The sequence below is a fragment of the Parambassis ranga genome, chromosome 20 (assembly GCF_900634625.1).
Source record: "Parambassis ranga chromosome 20, fParRan2.1, whole genome shotgun sequence".
NCBI lineage: Eukaryota > Metazoa > Chordata > Actinopteri > Ambassidae > Parambassis > Parambassis ranga.
Window position 1 is genome coordinate 15650963 of NC_041040.1, and position 20627 is coordinate 15671589.

A 20627-nucleotide genomic window follows, 5' to 3' on the forward strand; every position below is an offset into this window, starting at 1 on the left:
TAGCACAGCACCTCACCGAAACAACAGCGCACCCTGCTGGAGAAAGTTAAAACAAACCGCACCATTAGCAGGCTGGACTTTAGAAGAAGTTTATTGGCACAGTTATAGCAGCAATGTGTTTACTCATTGATCCCATTACATGTGGTGTCTGTTCTCAGCCAACAGTAACCTGTGTTCATGACACGCTGCGCTCAGTCAGAGTGATTGTCAGTACAATTGTATAAAGTGCATGATGCACACAACACAAAGAAAGTGAAACTGAGTATATGAGAAATCACCAGATCTGCTCCGTTGCTGCTGTGTCGCTACATTCTGAGTGGTTTAGTCTGAAGATACTTGCTGTTATAAATAGCTGCGTTAACAGAGAATGATTACATGTCAGGGCCTTAAGGTGATGATGACCTTTAAAATAGAATATATATTACAATGCTTTTTAAAAGGTAACACAGCTGTACCCAGTGCTCAGTGTTGAAGCATGTTGTTACATCGCAGATTGTGACGCTGGGAGAAAGACTGTACTTCTCTTTTTACAGATAAATATGTTAAATACATTCTGTGGAAGTATTTTAAAAGAACAGCATTATCAGCCACCGAGCGGTTTGAAGCGGACACATTCTGGCCAGTATTGCACACCAGTTTTCAACCAGTTCTGACACATCTGCCGCTGAACTCTGCCAACACCGTAGCAGGAATATTAAAACATCCACTTGTCAAAAGACCAGTCCAAGAACTTCGTCGTCTCTCAGTAGAAAGCTGGGTTTGTGTGCTCGATGACGCAGCGCCGGCAGTGGCGTCTGACAAACCGCAGGGCCTCCGGCGACACCTCGCAGTCCTGTACGTTGAGAAGCTGCAGCTCGCAGCAGTTGGCTGCCAGAGCTTTCAGTCCTCTGCCCGTCACGCTCTCGCAGGCTCTGAGGCTGACTCGCCTCAGGCCTTGGCAGTACATGGCCAGCTGCTCCAGCCCACTGTCTGACACCAGCGGGCATTTACCCACATCCAGAGACTTGAGTTTGGGGCAGCTTCTGGCCAAGTGGCCCAGGCCGTGATCTGTGAGCCCCTCACAGCCCCTCGCGTTTAAGTATCGCAGTCTCGGGCAGTAGCGGGCCACGTAGCGTACGCCCACATCTGTAATGCGAGTGCAGTGGGCCACGCTCAGGTAGCGCAGACAGCCTTCCAGACGGGCGACCTCGCGCAGGCCGAAGTCCCCCACCAAGCGGCAGTCACTGAGGCTGAGCTCCCTTATTGAAGGGCAGTGGAGGGACAAGTGGCGCAAGGCTTCATCTGTTAGTCTGGTGCAGCGGCGCAAATACAGATGAGTCAGGCGCGAGCAGTGTGAGGCGATAGTTCGCAAGCCCTCATCCTCAAGGGAAAAGCAGTCGGTCATGTCCAGATAGTGAATGGAGATCTGCTGGCCGTGCAGCGGGGACAGCTGGAGGGAGGCCTCTTGGGTGAGGCTGATGCACGTCACCTTGGAGCAGCCTGAAAAAACAAGAAGCAAGAAATTATCCATCCAGTGTGTGTATCTTTAATAAGTCAATTATAATACAGACTGTATGTATATCCAATTTTTATCAAGTGGCAATGAAACCAAAAGTTGCAGTTTCTAAAATGGCCACTTAGGCCTCCTCCAAAAATAAGTCAATCAAGACTACAAAATACATTTGTACCAACGCCATCTTGGCAAAGCCCATCACTGCCTGACTTACACTTAATCCAACCATGGGTACAATATTCTGTAATCCCAGATCAAATCCACAAACAATGAACTATAATTATTGTCTTCAGAGAGCTATTAAATGTATTTTTTGTGTAAAAATCAAGTATGATCTTATCATATTTGATGCTAAAAAGAGCATTATTGTTCTTTAGGATTTATGCTTAAAAATACCATAGTAAATTAAATCAAACTTTGGGAGATCAGTTTAGTGTTTCACCACTTGAGGGCAGCAGAGTAAAACCTACTTATGCACCTAGGAGCATGACAGTTCAAACAACTCCAAGAAAAACCACAGTTGTGGTTGAATTTTTAGAGAGGAATCAAAGCCTGGTGTTTCTTAACTGTCTTGATTTCATTATTTTATTTCTTTCAAATAAAACCCACAACTTATTTAAAGGCTATTTTTACAACAAAGCTCTTGGTGCTAACGGTGCAGACGCTGCCCTGCCACCAGAGTCCAGTCCAAGTCAATGTTATTTGTGTCACTTCCTTAATGAAAGCAGCAGACCGCTCCTCTTACTCATGTTGAGGTAAGTTCAGCTAAAGAAAGCCTTTCTTCTCCCCACATGGGAGCTTAAGGTTGGCAGAGCTTCTCCTGCTCCTCTAATGATTTTACCAGTTTCTACCAGAGAAGCACTGAGAAGAGGAATTCTTTAACACGTGCAGCCTCTCTTTAATAAGTGAGTTTTTAATGAAGAACAAACAGGTGCATTTCTCCTTACCTGAGAGGTTCAGGTGTTCCAGGTTGGGGCAGCGGGACACCACCTCAAACACAGCATCATTAGAGATGTTATAACAGCCGGCCACCTCCAAGTGGCGCAGCTCGGGGCAGCACTGAGCCACCACGTGCAGCCCCCGGTCGGTGAGCCTCTTGCAGCCATTCACCACCACCGTCTCCAAGGTCAGACACACGTTCGGTGTGTCCTGGCACAGCCGGTGGGTGAGGACCCTGATGGCGCGGTCCACGTGCAGCAGCTCTCCTGTTAGCCGCACAGTGCTCCACAGCCTCGGGTCCCACGCTAGGTTGTACCAGCGGCGGCAAACGCGGGCGCAGCGGCACAGCTGATTGGTAGGGAGATGGGAGAAGATTTGAAGGAGGGAATGGTCGGGTAGGAGGTCGATGGGGGCGTGGTGGTGTGTCTTGGACTGCCTGGACCGAGTGTGGGTGGAGGGCTGAGGGTGGATGACAGCCACCGTCTCAGCCGGGGCTGAGGATGAGGATGAGGAGTTGGTCTCATGGCCGTTACTGGAGAGAGCAGGTGAAGAGAGAGAGGAGGACTTGGAGGGCAGGATCAGACCTGGGCTGGGGGTGCTCAGGGTTCTTGTGCTGGAGTCCAAACCTGAATAAAGATAGAAGAGGAAGGAAAATGAATCATGTGACCCTTTAAAGAAAAGGTCCTAAACCCCTAAAGTTCCTCTGAATACCACCTTTTCAGGACTAAGAACATCCCAGATCCCTTCTTCTCCAAGAGAGAGTATATATTAACAGTCATGCAATCACTAAATATTGATTTTGTTACTGCCAACAAAGAGGGTGGAGATGAGACGTGGTCATATTATGATAGAATAATGATGTCTTGAGTGAAACTATTAAGAGAGCTGCCAGCATAATGGACATGTTTCCCATAAAACAAAGAAAACACACCCTCACACCCATCGCAGCGCCACAGATGGATGGCAAAGAACCAACCAAAAAAAAACTCCACTCTGGCCGCTCTATATGCATTCTGGGCTTTTTGACAGTGTGTCGAGGCACCTCATGTAAGTCTACTTGCTAATCTAGACCTGGATCAAAGTGTTTTCTGAGGAAATCAAAGACAGATCTGAGCAGACTGAATCAGAATTCTGATTATTAACTTGTGTTATGTTAAAAGACAAACGGAATTTAGTGGGAAAAGGTGCAGAGGATGGAGCAGCCATGTGAGCATTGTGAACAGTATATGACACTCACAGATTTCACACTGCCACTCATCGGCCAATAGTGTGCAGAGGAGCACCACAGGTGGATCCCAGGAAGGATTTTCTAATCATTATAGGTCTGTTTGGGTTTTTACGCCCAAGCCAAGAGAACCCATGACATCATCAGGGTTATCTTCTTAAGTTAAACAAATCTCCCTACAGAAAGATATACGTACAATAGATTTAACTTCATGTGTAAAAATGGGGAGTGTGTTCCTATACTAAATCGGACTTTTACTGTCACTGGTTTTGATCATTTTCTTCCATTAATCTTCCACTGTCACTGAGCTGGACTCCCATTGCATTTGTCAGTGATGTGTGGGAAAAAGAAACACAGAATGGGTCAAGAGGCGCAGAGTTCATGCCACACCAGCTTTTATCATCAGTGAAGAGGCGTTTCCATGGACGTGGTTATCATGTTTTGAGATGTTTGGGAGGAAAAAATGTGTCATGTTTTATCTGCCAGTGCACTGAGGGCAGCGGTCACAGGGCCTCTTCATCAGATCAAGGCTGATGATGTCGGTGCCTGGCCTGACAGCGTGTGTTTAAACACTGAGGCACCTTCTTACAGATGTGCGCTCATTGCTGCCACGTCTGAAGACGCAGCTGTGAGAAGTCGGGTGGCTGGATCCCATCACTGTAGCGTGAGATGACGGTAATCTTTCGCTAAGGCGTCAGATCTGATTAGAGCAATCACGCTGGGATGCTCTGATGGGATCTGCATGTCCTCTCCACCCCTCCTATCCGTCTCGTACAGTCTTCAGGAGTTCAGTTAGTCTGATAATCATCACTTTCAAGTCACAAGTATGACATCACTACAGCTGTCCAGGTAAAAAAAAAGTGTTTTTGTTTCAGGCAGTGACAGTTTAGTGACAATTTGGACGTGTCAAAACTGTTGAATCAGTTTTGGACGGACCAGGACTAAATGAGAAAGTATTGATCTCAGTCCTTTACAATGCAGAGCACACAATAACAAAACTTGCCAATAACTTCTCTGAAAAACTTTTCAGACTCAGTTTTTCCTGTCTTTCGACTGCAGAAATCTCCTTCCAGTTTTGGCTCCTGGTTTCTAACCCCAAAATGTTCCTGCAGTGTTGGCCCATCAGGACAAAGTTAGCAGGGCTGAATGTGGCTCACTTTTAAAACACAGGCCTCGTCTGTATACCATTTATTCATATTTAAAGAGAGAAAGAGATTAGATGGTTGCACAAAATTTGGACCTGAAATCCCAACAAACAGCTGGATACAGTAACAGCAACCTGCTGAAAGTGGATCAGCAGGTTTTAAAGGAACTCTCAGTTTGACATCTGCATTAGACTTGGATGAGTGAATTAAATTATACTCAGCAATCGTCTCATCTCTACTTGAGTACATTCACTTACAGGCAGGTGTTCCACTGTGTTATTAACCTAACCTTCTACACTTCCGATCATTGAACTGCGTTGGTTAATGGATGCTTTTTTTCGACCGACAATAAGCTCTGTCAGCATCCACATGACGAATGGACAGCATCCTGCCTGTCATGTGGATTTGTGTGCCGGGACAGACAGCTGGGGCAGTGACACCGCATCCTCACGGCCAACCAGCAGATCTGAATTCCAGACCTTCGGCTCAGTCTCGCCTCTGATGACATCCGCAGACTCATCCTCTCGGGAACATGTCCTCCGATTCACGGCTACTTTAAAACTGCCTCCTGTGCGCCTTCAAATTCTCACCAGCATCCAAAAAGAACGAAGGAGTGACGGTGTCCAAGTCTCCGCAGCAAACACGTTTAGTTCAAGGGTTTCATATTGTTGTGGGTGGTCTGTCTATCATTAGTTCAGCTTAAGGTCTGCTAGCTTGTCTTGGCACATGGATTTCTCCAATAATAGTTCATTTTTAGTATACAATACAAAGTAGGTCTAAAAATACACACCTAATCTATTTTGAATTTCACACACATCTGTCCAAATATGACTGGTACTGGTGCTGAGAATTCTTTTGTGTTTGTATAAATATTACAGGATTCCCGAGTTAATGCATGCATCCCATCTGCCACTAGCAGAACAAATTCCCAAATTGAGTAATTACATGTGTCATTGATGAGAAGAGAAGTAAAGAATGATCCGAGCCTGGAGAAACACATCATTGCTAATTACAGTACACCCACCGCACCTTCAATCAAAGACACATTTTCACACAGTTAAGTGAAGTCAGCTTTGTGGTGGATTTTGGATAGCTAACACCTGGATTACTTTAAGGGAAGTCCAGGTGTTAGCTGTCTTTGTTTTCTGTCGGAGTGAGGTGTCTGTTTATTTAGGTACTATTACACACTGGTGCTGTATACACGTCATATTTGAACTTTTCCCTTTTACATTCGTGACATTTCAAACACGACACAAGCAACAGAAAAGGATGATGATGATAATGAATACAGCCAAAAACCACCAGAACCCCTTTCACACTGCACAAATAGCCCACCAAGACCCACGAACATTTTGCTTTTGTCTTTTGTGTGAAAATTGGTTGGACATACGTTATATATCATAATCGCAGGCCTCTGCATTGCTTTCTACCTTAATGTTGGTTATGCTCTGTACCTCCAGGAGCTGACTGGTCTAGAACAAATGGCTGTTTATAATATGCATAACTTAATAGACAGGTTATTCATCTTTAAATACAGATTATGATGCGTAAGTGCATGGATTTTTATTTAGGGTGGGACTAAGTCACTTTAGTAGCTGCAAAAATGGCAGAGGTGCTTGTGGAGTCAACCTTTTCACTTCCTCGTTACTATCTTGGACATTTGCATATAAGTATAGCAACCAGGAAGCAGCAGTAACCCAAAACAGTGGCAGTTGGTGCAACACAATCAGACTTGAAACCATCCAAAGTCTGGATGCATGTCACCACAACAAGGGAACATCTGTACGACATCTGTAAGGTGGACCTTGCTTGGCAGTGGAGCCTGTCTGCTAGGCTCAAAGATTCAAAAAGGAAGCATGTTGGACTAATTGAAGTCAATGATGCAGAGTTGGACTCACTTCCCCTGTGTTGTTTTGTTTGTTGTAGTTTTGTATTGCTGCTACTTGTCCTTGAATTACTGAAAAAAAACATATTTACTCATGTTTGTATCTTTTTTGTTTGGATGTTTTTATGAATAAATCTAATAATAAAAGAGCAAATTTTGACTTTACTTCAAGAATGAGCCTAAAACAACGTTCAAGCTAAATCAAACTATAGAACCATATACTACTATCTATCTCCTAAAAGTGAACGTTTTCCTGACTCCCTGATGTCTCGGTTGTCAACAGTTAAGCACAACTGTTCGTAGAGAACTTGTACTAATATTTTGACTAAACAACCCCGGCTCAAGGTTTCTATCTTGGAGCTTTCAGCACACTCATTAGTGGACCTTGGGTTGGAATTGTTTTGTTAATCTTCCATTCATAAGGTCAAGATTGGGCCTTATGTTTAACTTACATATGCCAACATGGAAGAGATGGAATTATAACAGCTACTGAGCTCCAAGTCAGCAAGGAAAACACTAATAAGATCCATCTGATTCAACAGAAAACCTCCAGATTGCTCCGAGCATTTGCTTGCAGCTCCAAACACTTTGCACGAAGGAATGAACGTAACTTCCATTTGCTGCAGAAATCTTTATGAGTTAACCAGCGGCGCGGTGTTTTATATCTCAGTATTGTTGCAAACCTATCATTAACTGAACAAATACCATGCAGCTGTTAAACTTCTCTTGAAGGTGCTGCAAGTGCAGATGGTGGAAGATTCAGTTTGGTGTAGGAAATCAGAGGAGAACAGTGGAACATCTGGTCTTTACCCGGGACAAAGAACAACTGAGCAGTGGTGAAATAAAAGAGAGAAGCTCATGCTTTTTGAATGTGCATATAGCCACAGCAAGGCATACTTGGCTGAAATCATTGCCACTAATACCAAAATCTGCCGCAGCAGGATCCTATTAACATCAACTTAGCCTTTCTTCTGAGGCACATCTGGATCGTGCTTTGATACCAGAAGTTTAATGTAAATCAATCGGACTGATCACTGCAAAGACAAGATGCCTGTGTGATGAAGAGGCGCAGCTGGATGTTCGTAGTGATGTCGCCTTAATGACAAAGACCTGATGAAAAAGCAGCACACAGAAACAGAATCACGAAGGGCCTCCAAGGAGAAACTAGGGGCAAGAGGGAAGAAAAGAGGGAGGATGAATTGGCAGCAGCAACTACAGACTTTACCAGAGACGGAGACAAGTGCACGGGCAGGGTCAGTGCAGACTGTGGTCATAAACTAAAGCTATAGGGATTCTACTCAGGATTTTGCAGTGCCGTGAAGCTCTGCTAAGCCCCCGTCTGGGGCTCGAAAGATTATTACCGTTGCATCTGGCAGAACAGACCAATCCATTACCTCAATGCCATTAGTCCTGTGACATGTTCCTGCTTCACTGAGCTCCTTCCTGCCAAGAGTGTGAAGGAGTCATAGATGCTACGCATAAGTCAGAAAATTAAATCAAATGGGGCACAGTGTAAAAAAAAAAAACAAAAACAAAAATCAGCTAATAAATACAAGCAGTAAGCTGCAGGGATTTGACTGAAGCTAAACCAAAAACACAATTGATTTATCAGTGCTAAACGGTTATGCGGCCCAGTTTTTTAAAGGGAAACATCCGACTGAGAGGGATAAAAAACATCTGGGTCTGTCTCAGGTTTTACTGAATACAAGGAAGTTGATATTACTGAGAAGCGCTATCAGCAAAGCCTTCACTACAGGAAGGCCTGACGTCACGGCGCAGCCAGAAAGACAATAGGGTCTGCTGGTTCCTTCACAATGTGCACAGGAAATAGACTCCTTCACACCACACAAGTCCCCGAAAACTCCTCTACTCCTGGATTCTCACACTCACTCAAGTCTCAAGGAATGAACATATCTGGCTGTTGACGCATTTTCTCCTTAACCTGACTAATTTTCCATGTCTCCACACTCTCCTCTGGTCACCTTATAAATCCTCTGCGGAGGAGGACAGCAGCAGCTCAGATATTCTAAATCCAAACCGTTGTATTTATCTGTTCAGTACAGCACAAATTTTCCAGAAAACACATCACAGTTTAGACTCCAGAAGTAATTTGGCATTGACTCTGGCAAATAGCTGAAATTCAGGATGATGTCATTTCTTTCACAGGTTGTTAAACCAGGATGTCAAAAGAAGGGGTGACTGAGTTTGGAGAGTGAGCCTCTCTGTACAGTTTATCCTTTTTGGCAGTGTCGTGTGAGGAGAGCGCGCAATGATGGTCATGTTGAAACGGCAGAGGAGGCTTAACGTGGCTACACACAGCACAGAGAGAGGGGCTGCACATCAGACGGGAAATGGAAAAGTGAGCGCTGGCCCAAGCGTTTGATTTGGTCGTGATGAAGAGCAAATGTAATGATCTCATGTGGTTAAAGCAACAGAACATAAGGGAAGTGCTGGAACGTTTGTGGGTTGAAACTGACAGAAAACGGCTCACACAGACATTATTTTGTCTCAAATGGTTCAACGTCTTCAGTGAGACATTCATTATAAGGCATCATGGGTAGAATGAGGTCTAAAAACTGGCCAGTTCGGTTAAGAAAAAGAAACAAACTCCCCATCTGCAACAAACTTCTATGCCATTTTTTGGGGGGGTTCCACACTTGGTTTGCCCCACTAAGCTACAGATTTTACATGTACTACACTCACCCAACCACAGGATGGCACACAGCCACGTAAAGAATATCCTTCAAACACACTGTGATGTTTATTTAATGCCAAAAAATGACATCTAACAAACAGAAGTGTTTGCAAACCGAGGATACAGCTGACTGTTTGAATGTTGGGGCATGTGGCTACTTAATCTTTTGGTACCTAGCATCTTTAACCAAACCAGCTGTGTTTCAGTTAAACTTGTTGACACAAAAAACAGGGTCAAATTTCTCATTTAAACCCCCAGCAAGAATGAAATGTTTAACTCTTCCTTTCACACAGGAGAGTCTGAATTAGCATGTTCTTTTCTTTTTGCTGCAGAACCCTTATGACCCAGACATTCCTACATTTAAATTGGCCAAAATTTGTGGCAAGTTCAATTCATTCAAAATAAATTATGGCAAAGGAAATCCAGGCACATCTTGTTTTTGCAATGAGTAATAAGCCGTCTTCACAGCACTGACCTCTGTGGGAAGAGAAGAGTCCGAAAAAGGAGAAAGCTACTGCAGCTGGTAGTTCATATCTGGTTTTATGCAACCCCATTTTGTGGGTCTAAAGATGACATATATATATATATATATATATATATGGTACAAATACATGCATTCAAATATGAACTAGCTTTTGGCTACCTAGCATATTTCTGTTAAAAAGAAAAGACTTGTCCCTTTCCGGGTGTGAACAGAACCTCATAAAATGCCTACCATGCAAGACTGTTGTATTTTTAGGAACAATGCTCCATTTGAGACATCAAAAAAGGCCAAAGCTTTGACAACCAAAGCAAATTATAACATTCGGAGTAATCATTTTTCTCTATCTGACTATTTTTCCAATAAAAAAGGTCATTTAGTTTTTTCTGCGTGTGTTTTAATGTGGTTACATAAAACACAATTTATCCAACCAAGACTCCTTGGAGAAATGTTTCTCTCATTTTTGTGCCTTTGCAGCTTCAGCCACAACTGACACTTCCCTGCTTACGTAATGAAACAAACCACAGAATGAGGAGAGGGGAGGGGGAAGTCCGGTGTGTCAGTTCAGCTGGCCCACAACTCTGGTCATATTGCCACATGAAAGTTTAAAAAAAAAAACAGGTGGGTCACTCGTGAGCCAAAGATCTTACAGGAAGCAAGCGTGTGCTTCAGCCAGGTGGCGTCTTTCCCAACTTCTGTCAAACATGCTGCTGTAGTAGACCTGGAAAACGTGACCCTGTTGAAGAAAATGGCAAACGCATTCAAAACAACAGGGCCCAGAGCTTCCTCCCTCTCAGCAGAGAATGAGAAGACCAAGCAGTAATCAGAGAAGAGTTATGAGATAGAGAGCTCTGAGCTGCCTTCCCCTCCTCTTCGCCCTCCTTCAGTAACCTGCTTTCACTTGTTTTTCTTTTTTCTATCGCCGCCTCGTTCTGTGCTTTTTCGCTCAGATTTCCTGGCTCTCGCAGTGCTAGAGAGGAAGGGGGGAGGAGCGAGGACAGCTGATGAAGAAAATCTGGGGAAAATAGCGCTGGCATTCTTTTCCTCTCTCTGTTTTGTCTTTATAAAGACAATTTCCAACGAGGTTTGGAAGCAAAGCAGTGATATTCTTTTTTTGCTGGAGGAAAAAAAACTGATGAAGCTGTAAATTTCTGTGCATCAAAACACACACACACACACACTTCTTCTTTTAAACAAACTTTTCTGTCTGTTCGAGAGCATCCACCTAAGCTGGAGAGCGGCAGAACAAACTCTGTATTACATTTCTGAGAAATAAAAGTTACAATCACAACTCAAGTGGAAGATAACAACCTAAATCCTCTCTCTGCAGTAAAAATGTCCCAACGGCAATGACACACACAAACAGCTCTCTGCAGAACCTCTAATATTTGGCACAGCAAAAGTCAACAGTGAAACATTATATATCTTGCTTTAGTAAACATGAGTAAACGGGTCAACAGATTGTGAGGCTGTTTTACAGATGAAGTGTGAGAGATTTGTTACCCCTGGGAAGGCAAAGAATATTAACATATTGGCGACAGGCGTTTTCTGAGCCGTACTGTTTAGACTGCACATCTGACCCCGACACTGGAGAGTGCATTATGAGGTCATATTCAAGCATGAGATTCAGCCATTGATAAAATATGACACAACCACTATGGATGATAAATAAACATGGACAAATCCTTTCAGGTTTTCTCAAGAGTCGTTTTGCAGCTCAGTGTGGTGACTCCAGCCGTTACTGTACTGGCCGCCTTACAACTAATAATCCAAAAAACAGGCAAAGGGGTGGAGAATTGAGTGGAGCTGAAACCACTGCATCCACCACCTTTCTCAATTGAAACTGATGAGTGTTATAAAAATTCAGTTTTTACCAAGCAGCAAGTAAGATGGCTGATTAATGAGGCCCAGGAAGTGTCAAAAACTGCAGTTCAACACACGGCCTCTAGGTGCTGACTTCAAAAGTGAGTCAGTCTCTATGGCTGAAATAAACATGTTTACAGCCTGGGACAGAGACAGTTGTGGTCTCTATTAAAAGGTTCCTTTAAATGACAGCTCTACAGATTTTATATGACTCTCTCATCCACAACTAAGAGTCCACATCAGCTCTATTAATGCTTCACCTTCCGCCTGTGTTTGGATTAAGTGGGAGTTAAGATGCTGCCAGCATGGTGACAGTTGTTCTTGTGTGTTGGATTTAAGACTACACAGAGCTCTATCCAATCACGGTTAGTCTTATTGTGGCATTAACTCATACAGGAAGGCTGCATTGACTTCATGCAGGAAGTAGATACTTGTAAAGAAAAATAATCTTAATCAAATATTGTTGTTGATAAGCTTATAGAGAACTGGCTTATAGCCTTGTTCTGCTACAGTGTTGGAGGTGGTATGGAAGGACAGATTAGGCTTTTCCTCATCACTGTTATCACTCTTTCTCTGGTCCTTGGCAGACAGAAAGGAAGTTCATTGTTCCCACCATTCCTCTGCGTCTGAGCCACCTTCCTGGGGTGAAGGACTAGAAAGCATTGCTGCTTTTTGTTTTGACACGATCGAAGTTTTAGGATCGAAATAATTTTACAAACGCACCCGACTGAACATCTCAGCTCTGACCATGTCTGAGCCACATTCCTAAGGTACCCTGAGTTCAGCTGTGCCAAAGCAAACCCCTGAGGCCCAGACAGGGTCGCAGTGTAACCCCTGCTGGGAGATACTCAATTTCATCCCACAGGAAGGATTTACTGTGCAGGACTGTGCCATTCAGTCTGCAGCTAATAAGAAACTCAACTGGGTCAGGCCACCACAAACTTGTCTAAATAATAACTGAAAGCAGAAATGTGCCAGATGACTGCCGGACTGGGTTTGTTTTCAGGAGGAGTATGAGTGTAACTTCCTAATGTTGATTTTGTGGGAACACATGATGGATCAGTGAAAGAAGACAGGCCTACATTTCATTTATATATAGATATTAGAGCCAGTATTATGGTTTCTATTAGGTTTTCTTTGAAATTTTTGTGATGGCAATGGTTTTTGTTTACAGAAAAGGAAATAAGCTCTGGTGAAAATTGGTGCATGCAGCCATTGACTTGCAGACTCTCTGGTTTGGATCTTGCATAAAGTAGACTGGCGGTTTAGAAAGAAAAATGCAGCACTTCTCGTCCTTCTTTCTTCCTTATACAACAAACTTCAGATTTCTCTAACAAAAGTCTAATATTTATAAAACAAGACAAGCCAAATTCTATTTTCACACATTAGCGTTAGCTCTAACCCAAGAATTATGGGAACAAACCAAGCGGCAACCTTCGGGGCTCAAAGTTGAAGCCCATGCGGAAGTGTCAGTACTTGTAGTTCATGCTGCAACCACTAGGGGCTGGCTCCAAAAGCAAGTAATTTCCCATAGACTCCCATGTTAAAATGGCCGACTTCACAGCAGAAAAGAACATGTTTACAGCCTGGTACAAAAAAAACACTCTGGTCTCAGATGATAGGTTCTCTGCTAGTGTCAATTGTAGGGGGGGTGAATTTTTTTACAACCCACTCGTTTCAATGGTATTCTGACTTAAAATTACGCCTAATTATGGGCGTTGCCGCTTGAGTGACAGACAGTTGACGTATCACAACGTGAGTTTCCTGCTTCCACGATCGCCCGCCCCCCTAAACCCCGCTCGTGCTCCCCCTTTTTGTCCATATTTGGAGTTTTGGCGGACGTGACGCTGCCAACATGGCGGCGGTCATCAACGTCCTGGAACCTCCCACCGAGCCTCAGAACGGCTCTTCAGAAACAAACGGGTGACGTCACGGAAGCTCTGTCCATAGTTTTTACTGTCAATGGAACAAACAAACAAATAGTAAATCAATCAGACTGAACAACATGGCCGCCACCTTGGCATATTTTACCTGAGATTCCAGACATGTTTAAAGCAGCAACTATGTGAAAGGAGAGCTAACTTAATAAGAGCTGGCATGCAAGTCTGACATTTCTCATTCGTACTTGTTTACTTTTTTATATAAAAGCGACAGGTTTTATCCATTTAGCTAGAAAAAATGAATATTTCCAGATAAACTTGAGGCTTGCAGCATTGATTTTCCTCCTGGTGATAAACAGTGACGACTTGTGTACGTATTATCTTTAGTGCCCCACAGAGATCAAAACTGTAACTACATTAATGTGACCTTACAGCTGCGTAGGCCCTAATATGAATACTCCCAGTGTGTGGCGGGGAAACAGGCCAGACTACTTCCTGATTAGTTTAGTGGACAGGCTGTGTGATCTGCCACTGTGTGTGAACGTGGGTCATGTGCATGCATGTGTGTGTCTGTCTAAGGAGGGGGGATTTGACTGTGGCCGTGGCGGTTCCAGACCATGTAATTACTCCCACTTAGCGTGGAGAAAAAAATAACAATTTTAGTCATAACACAGGGGGGAATTATGGTCTGGAAGCCGCTGGTTATGGACTATACTATATATTCGTATTTGCGCAGGTTGTGTTCCAACAAGGAACATTATCAATTTCCCCAAAATACTCTGGGTTTACTTCTAGTGGAGTCAAGTGAGTCAGCAGTTCCAAATCTGCTCAACACGGACTCACACATACATCATGCTCTATATATAGAGGGTTTAATCACTGAGTTAACCTCTAACTGACCCATATCAACGAACGTCTCGTGAGGTGTTTTTACCTGTTGTCGCTTTCTTCCCTCTGAGAATCACCTTGAAACCTTGGGCTGACCGAGCGCCATGAACACAGGCTCTAGCTGCTATTTGTTTTCTTGTGGGAAGCACCAAACCACAAGAATACTACATTCCCCACGCCAGAGCAAATTTAAGATTGGCGATGACAACGCATGAGAGGAAGGGTGAGTATATATGTGCATGAGCGTGCAGAACTGTCGATGAATCACTGGTCAACTCAGAGAAGCTGCACATATGCCACAATATAGTTGCAATATACTAACAATCAAAATGGAACATCGGAGCCTCGGCGATTACCACACTGGGTTTTCAGATTTCAGATTTACTCTATGACTCATACTCCTCCAGCCCAGGGGAAGTCTAAATATGTTTCTCAGAGAGACGTGCTAAAAATGAGCTGCAGGGAGCTCATCACATATATAATCATGATTCTACTAAAAGTGTCCGTCTGATACACTGAAACTCATAAAAAGCTGCATCTACTTTTTCAAATGGATCAAATGATATTTGAAACTTCCATAAAACTTACACTTGCCGTTCATATGAGTTTTATGGGAGGTCTCCGGGAATAAATAACAGAACAGGCTGATTTCGAATTATTCACAAATCCACAGATATTGTGCAATAGTCAAAAAACTGCAGGTGGAGGATGGTGTTGGTCCAAATCCAGATCTTTGCCCAGGATACACTGGTTTGGGAGCATATGTGTATAGTATATGAGGCATTCTAGTTCTGCACAACAAGCAGTTTAATTATAAAATGAATTCAACTTTACACTGCAGTGTTTTAAACTATTAGAAAGCTATTCATCTATATGTTCTGCAGTAGGCTCTGACTTGCCTCTGACTGATAAAATGCTCAAAGTGTATCAGAATGATCTACATTTGACACAGCTGCTGACAGCAGGCTTCAAAAGCCATCTGCCAGCTGCAAAGTATTTCTGAACCATTACAATGAGCATACAGTTTACATTCGTAACACATACACTCCTGACAAACAGTTCCCTGCGGTGACTCCGCCAGGTCTGGATGACTGCCTGGTTGAGGAGGTGAGAGGGAGCTAGAGAGCTGCACAAGAGGAGAGGAGCAACAGCAGCAGCGGAAGGTGAAGTGCTTGTTCCCTCCATTTTTTGTTTTCACTCCCTACACCTTCTCTCCATCTCCAACACAATCCCTCCCAGCACACGTACCGCCCGCCCTCCCTCTCTCTCGCTGGCAGCGCTTTGAGCCTGATACGACCACAGTTTAGATAAGCATTCTTCCACAATGAGAAGCCAGAAGTGTGTTTTTTTCCCCCCTCTTCTTCTAAAACAAAGCTCGAGAAATGCCTTTGGTTTCTGGGTTCTGATGGGACGCTGTGAGTTTGTTTTCAGTTTAAGGTTATCCCAGGAACACACAGGTTTCTCTCCAAAAATAGGCAGCACAGAAAGAGGATGAAGAAGAAGAAGAAGAAGAAGAAGAAGAAGAGGAGAAAGGAGGGGGGAAAAGTAGAAGGAGGGAGGAGAGTTTGGTTAATGAGCACCAGATGCTTTACCTTCGGTGGTAGCCACATTCTTGGGAGCTTTAGTTGGTGTGTGATCTGTGCTTGAACTTATGTCAGAGGAGATGCTTGAGCTCCCTTTACCTGCAGGGAAGAAAAACAAAAGTTTGTACATGAGGGCTGAGACGAAAGACTCCCTTTAAGATTTATGTTTTATTAATTCAATGTTGTTGTTGCCCCCTGGCCTGTGAAAATCAGTCACTGTTTTGGGCCTAATCCCTGCTACAGATAAGGTGGAATCACACTTGGATGATGAATTCAAGGCTTTAAGGAAGTATGAAGTGTAAAGACATAAAAAGCTCATCCCTCTCTGCTTCTTATGACTTTTATGTTCCTTGTGTTTGAAGGATGGCTCTCCTTGGCACATTCACACAGTCTTTGTCATTTTTTTTCTATTAAAGCCTCTTGTCAGACTTGACGAAGACAACAGCATGTAATGAATGATTACAGCGGCGTGCTTCATATGTTGCACAATTTTACACAAATTTACAACTTTTTATAATATCAAACATGCGTGCTACTCATCCCCTGTGCTTCTAGACTGCCGCGGCCTGCCTGCCTGCGGAGAGGTTGTTTATGGCATTTCATTCCACTGTTGGATCATAAATGCAGCTTTGTGGCTTTCTTGAGAGTAAGTGTGCGCCTTTCACCCGGCACGAGAGGTATTCCCAAACAGCCGCATCAAGTGCAGCCACCTAAACAGAGCAGACAGCTCCCGAAATAAGCAGTAAATATGAAAATGCCTGAGCAAGGGACGAAAAAGAAAGGGGGGGTGGGATGCAACCTGTCGCCATATTGAGCCACACAAAGCAGATCACACATATGAAATTGTACCAAACCAAAGCAGCTCGTATGAATGACATTTTGCGGTGACATCACTGAGCCAACACATCTGCTAAGGCTCCTTCAGATATTCATGAAGCGCTTTCAGATGTCTAATATCTAAGCCTAAAACTGAGCCACCGCAGGCAGATAGATTTTAACACTGGGCTCTGCAGATGCATGCAGCCAATTGTTTTCTGTCTTTCAGGGGAAAAAACAAGTTGGAGAAAAGCTCCTGCTTCCTGTCTTATGCTTATATAATGTGCGTGTTGGATGGTTGGTGCATAGTTGTGACCAGTGTGTAATTAATTGTGGAGTCACACTTGAAAACAGATGTGAACTGATGGACTGCAGCATTCTGACTTGTTAATAACACACTGGTCCTAGATGCAAATAGCAGTTAGCATATCAGTTTTTGTCATATTTGTGAAGAAAACATGTGTTTACAGGGTGAAAAGAGGCTGTTCACTCTTGCTACCAAAGAGCCTTGATTGGTTTGAACCCCTGGCAGTCAGGTCACAAACACGAGATAACTCAGAGTCCTGCAAGATGTCAGTTAACTGGGTCATTAACTGGGCTCTATGACTACCTCTACTGCTGCTAAACAACAAAGCCCTCCATTCACACAGAACAGTGAGGTGGAAGTAAACGCAGCAAGCTAGGTGAGTGGTGTGAGTGTCACCCCAAGGCACAAGTTTCAAGCACAACCTTGGGGAAGCTGCCTGCTCTGTAACCTTTTATATACTTCAAACTCCACTTTGCCCATTTTATTTCATTTTGGAGCCCAGACAACCAATGCTGACTCAAGCAGCATCAGCTGCAGCTCCCTTTAAGGGAGAAAGACTTTACACAATGTTTCCATACTTGCCAAGACCTATGAGGAGACTGATGTGTGAAATCAATGATTCTCAAGAGGGAGCTTGGTGAAGAAACTGTCTAAAGTGATGTAAGCTCGTATTTGTTTTAAAACATGAAGACAGATGTGATGTTAACACATTTCTGCAGCCTGCTCCACATTTCAGCTCGAGGCTATGCTAGCTATTACTAGCTTTACCCAAATCTGCCAACAAAACATGATGCGTTGTGGGTAATGAAGAACTGCTTTTTGAAGAAAGACACTTTTCTGCTTTGTTGCCCTTGGCAGCACTGCTGGTGTGTGAATAAACCCAATTTTTCAGAGCTCTAATATCACCTGAGTGACATTTACAGTCTTATACTTTGAATGTAAAGACTTCAGATATCAGTGGGATCAGATGTCCCTTCAGCTACTTGAAACATAGTGATCTTCTTTGAGGTCGCCACTTTAAACTCAAAAACTTAAGCCTCAATAATGATGAATCATAAATTCATTAAATGAGTCCTGAAAATACCAAAAATAAATTAGATAAAGAAGGGAGTTCACTCAACAGGCCAAATTCCAAGGTGGAGCTGGTCCACATGTTATTTTTAACATCACGAGCTCCAACCTTTTCTCTGCAGTTATTGACTTAGGAAGAGAGCTCATTGGAATGTTATTTATACAAACACTTTGCTCTGGAGGCAGAAATAATGTGTTTGGTAGAGACGGACTGCAGGTTTCCCCTCTTCTGTATGTTTTAGATGAGATTAAACCTCAGACAGAAAAATATATGTGAGAGATGATAAATCTGGCACTTCACAGCCAAAATGTAGTTGCTTATAGCAGCAAATATGACTTTGGGTTGTCCCACGGAGCTGATATTCCAGGATCATCAATGCCACATGTTAGAGATTCTATCAGCATCGTGGAATGAGAGTCAACAGATTCAGATTTTGGATAATGTAATAAAAATGAAGGTTTAACGTTGTATTTCAGTGGCTTTGAGCTACATTCCTGTTAGGTGAAAGAGTTTCCTGACCTTATCTGTCTGCATGCTCACTGGGATGTGCAGTGAACACCATGCGGTGATTAAAAATGACCCGAACTGTGCGCTAGTTTAAAAGATTTTGAGGTGTGATGTGCACAAAGCAGGTGCTTATTATCCAGTGTACTTATAATTATGCTTGTTAATGTTGCATAAATCAAACACCCATAAGGCATACAAATAAGGAGTGCATATTTCCATCTATACATGTCACAAAGCATTGACCTATATGTAAAAAAGATGGCTTACAAATCAAATAACAGCAGACTTGTGGACAAACATCTGTGGAATTGCCTTATAAAACACATGTTCGTATTGCCCACCTGCTCCTAACTTAAATGGGAAATTTAAGTTAGGAGCAGGTGGGCAATACATAGGAATTTATCTACTGAAAACTGCATGCTAACTCATGCTAACAAGGTCACAGGTCATCTGTTTGTGTCAAATATATTATTACACATCCAACAACCATGATGACCTGCTAAATAAGCAATCTGCAGAGACAGGGCTGTCCGAACCTGAGGAGATGGCGATCCGTGGAAGGTTAGCATAGAGATGGAGTAAATGTGACTCCAGCAGTCCTGGATGCTGCTATTCACATAGTGGAGCTCCGCTCTTTATAGGCAAACAGAGATGCAGCTCAGACTCACTGTGGTGGCTGCTGTGTTTACATCAACTTAGCATGTCAGTTTCTCACCGGTGGAGTAGTGGATCCACTCTAGTAACACAGTATAATATCAGTCCTTACAACTATAAGTGTCCCTCCTTTAAATCAGTAAAACCACAAATACACATCGTAGCAAAACACAGCATGTAGGTTCAGTTTCTCAGCAAACCACTGTCCCCTCCTATAAACACACACTCCTGCACCTGCATGATGCCAGTAGTTTATAAAGTGGACTTTATGTGTTATTATAGCAGCAGACCTACTTCTAGCTGCAGCCGAATGGACAATAAACAGAAAATGGGAGCAAACAGCACTTTTCTAGTGTTTAAATATGACCAGCAGAGGTCGCTGCGTCTACTATGAAGAATATATATGTTACATCTTTTTTTTAAAAAGTACAGAAAATAGGTAATATCCTTCAAAAACTGCTCCAAACAGCACACATGCTCAACAACTTCAAGTGAGTTGAATGGTGTGTGTATGTGTTTAATGTCCACACAAACACAAACAGCACCAAACTAAGAAAATTAAAGATAAACGTAGCAAAAAAGAAGCTAGTTTTAAGCTAGCTATAGGACCAAAAACTCGAGGGGGCTACTAAACTGTACAATGTTTACTATTTTTATTTACGTGGACAAAAGTAGAAAAAGGCAGAAATAAAGGTGACACTGCTGTCTCTTTTAGCCAGCTACAGTGGAGGAGTTTCATCAAAAGGACGTTTTTCAAAGAATAAATCAGATAAAATTGAGTTTAAAGTTATTAGATGAGCAGCACTTACCCTCGCTTCCATATTGTTTTCCATTGTTCGCACCCATTTTAAAGAATACATAATCTATGAGCAAAAACCCGGGTTAAATTCCAGAGTAAAAAAAAAAAAGACAGGCTACACAGGCAGAGCTTTCTGCAGGGCCGTTAGCTCTGACTCCAAATAGTTAATCCAGATGTTGAACAGAGGACTGACTGAGCCTTACGCAAAACCTAGAACCCAGACTTCCAGCGGTGCAGACTTTCTATATCGGAACATCCACAGCGGAGTAAACACACCAACAAGAAAAGAGAACAATCCAGATTATGGGAGGAGAGGGGGATAAAAAGTTAGTGAAGTGCTCAGTAAATGGGGAGCAGCTGTTTATCAGTCGGGCTGAGTGCGGCCAGACAGCTCTG

At 43.1% G+C, this 20627-nt stretch overlaps 1 protein-coding gene across 1 annotated transcript; it reads right to left on the reverse strand.

Moving 5' to 3' along the window:
- Positions 1 to 61: 61 nt before the first annotated feature.
- On the reverse strand, positions 62 to 20623 carry LOC114453619 (F-box/LRR-repeat protein 7-like). The gene is made up of 4 exons (XM_028433575.1): positions 20242 to 20623; positions 16086 to 16175; positions 2440 to 3057; positions 62 to 1479 (listed from the first exon to the last, which is right to left on the reverse strand). The coding sequence occupies exons 1-4, from the start codon at positions 20276 to 20278 to the stop codon at positions 743 to 745; spliced, it is 1482 nt and encodes a 493-aa protein (XP_028289376.1). The 5' UTR covers positions 20279 to 20623; the 3' UTR covers positions 62 to 742.
- Positions 20624 to 20627: the final 4 nt, after the last annotated feature.

Bases quoted from the DNA above. Each gene is read 5' to 3' on its own strand.
- LOC114453619 (XM_028433575.1), bottom strand. From the start codon at position 20,278: ATGGGTGCGAACAATGGAAAACAATATGGAAGCGAGG. The intron at 16,176-20,241 runs GTAAGTGCTGCT...TCTTCCCTGCAG, and splicing joins AAAACAATATGGAAGCGAGG to GTAAAGGGAGCTCAAGCATC. The intron at 1,480-2,439 runs GTAAGGAGAAAT...TTGTTTTTTCAG, and splicing joins GGAACACCTGAACCTCTCAG to GCTGCTCCAAGGTGACGTGC.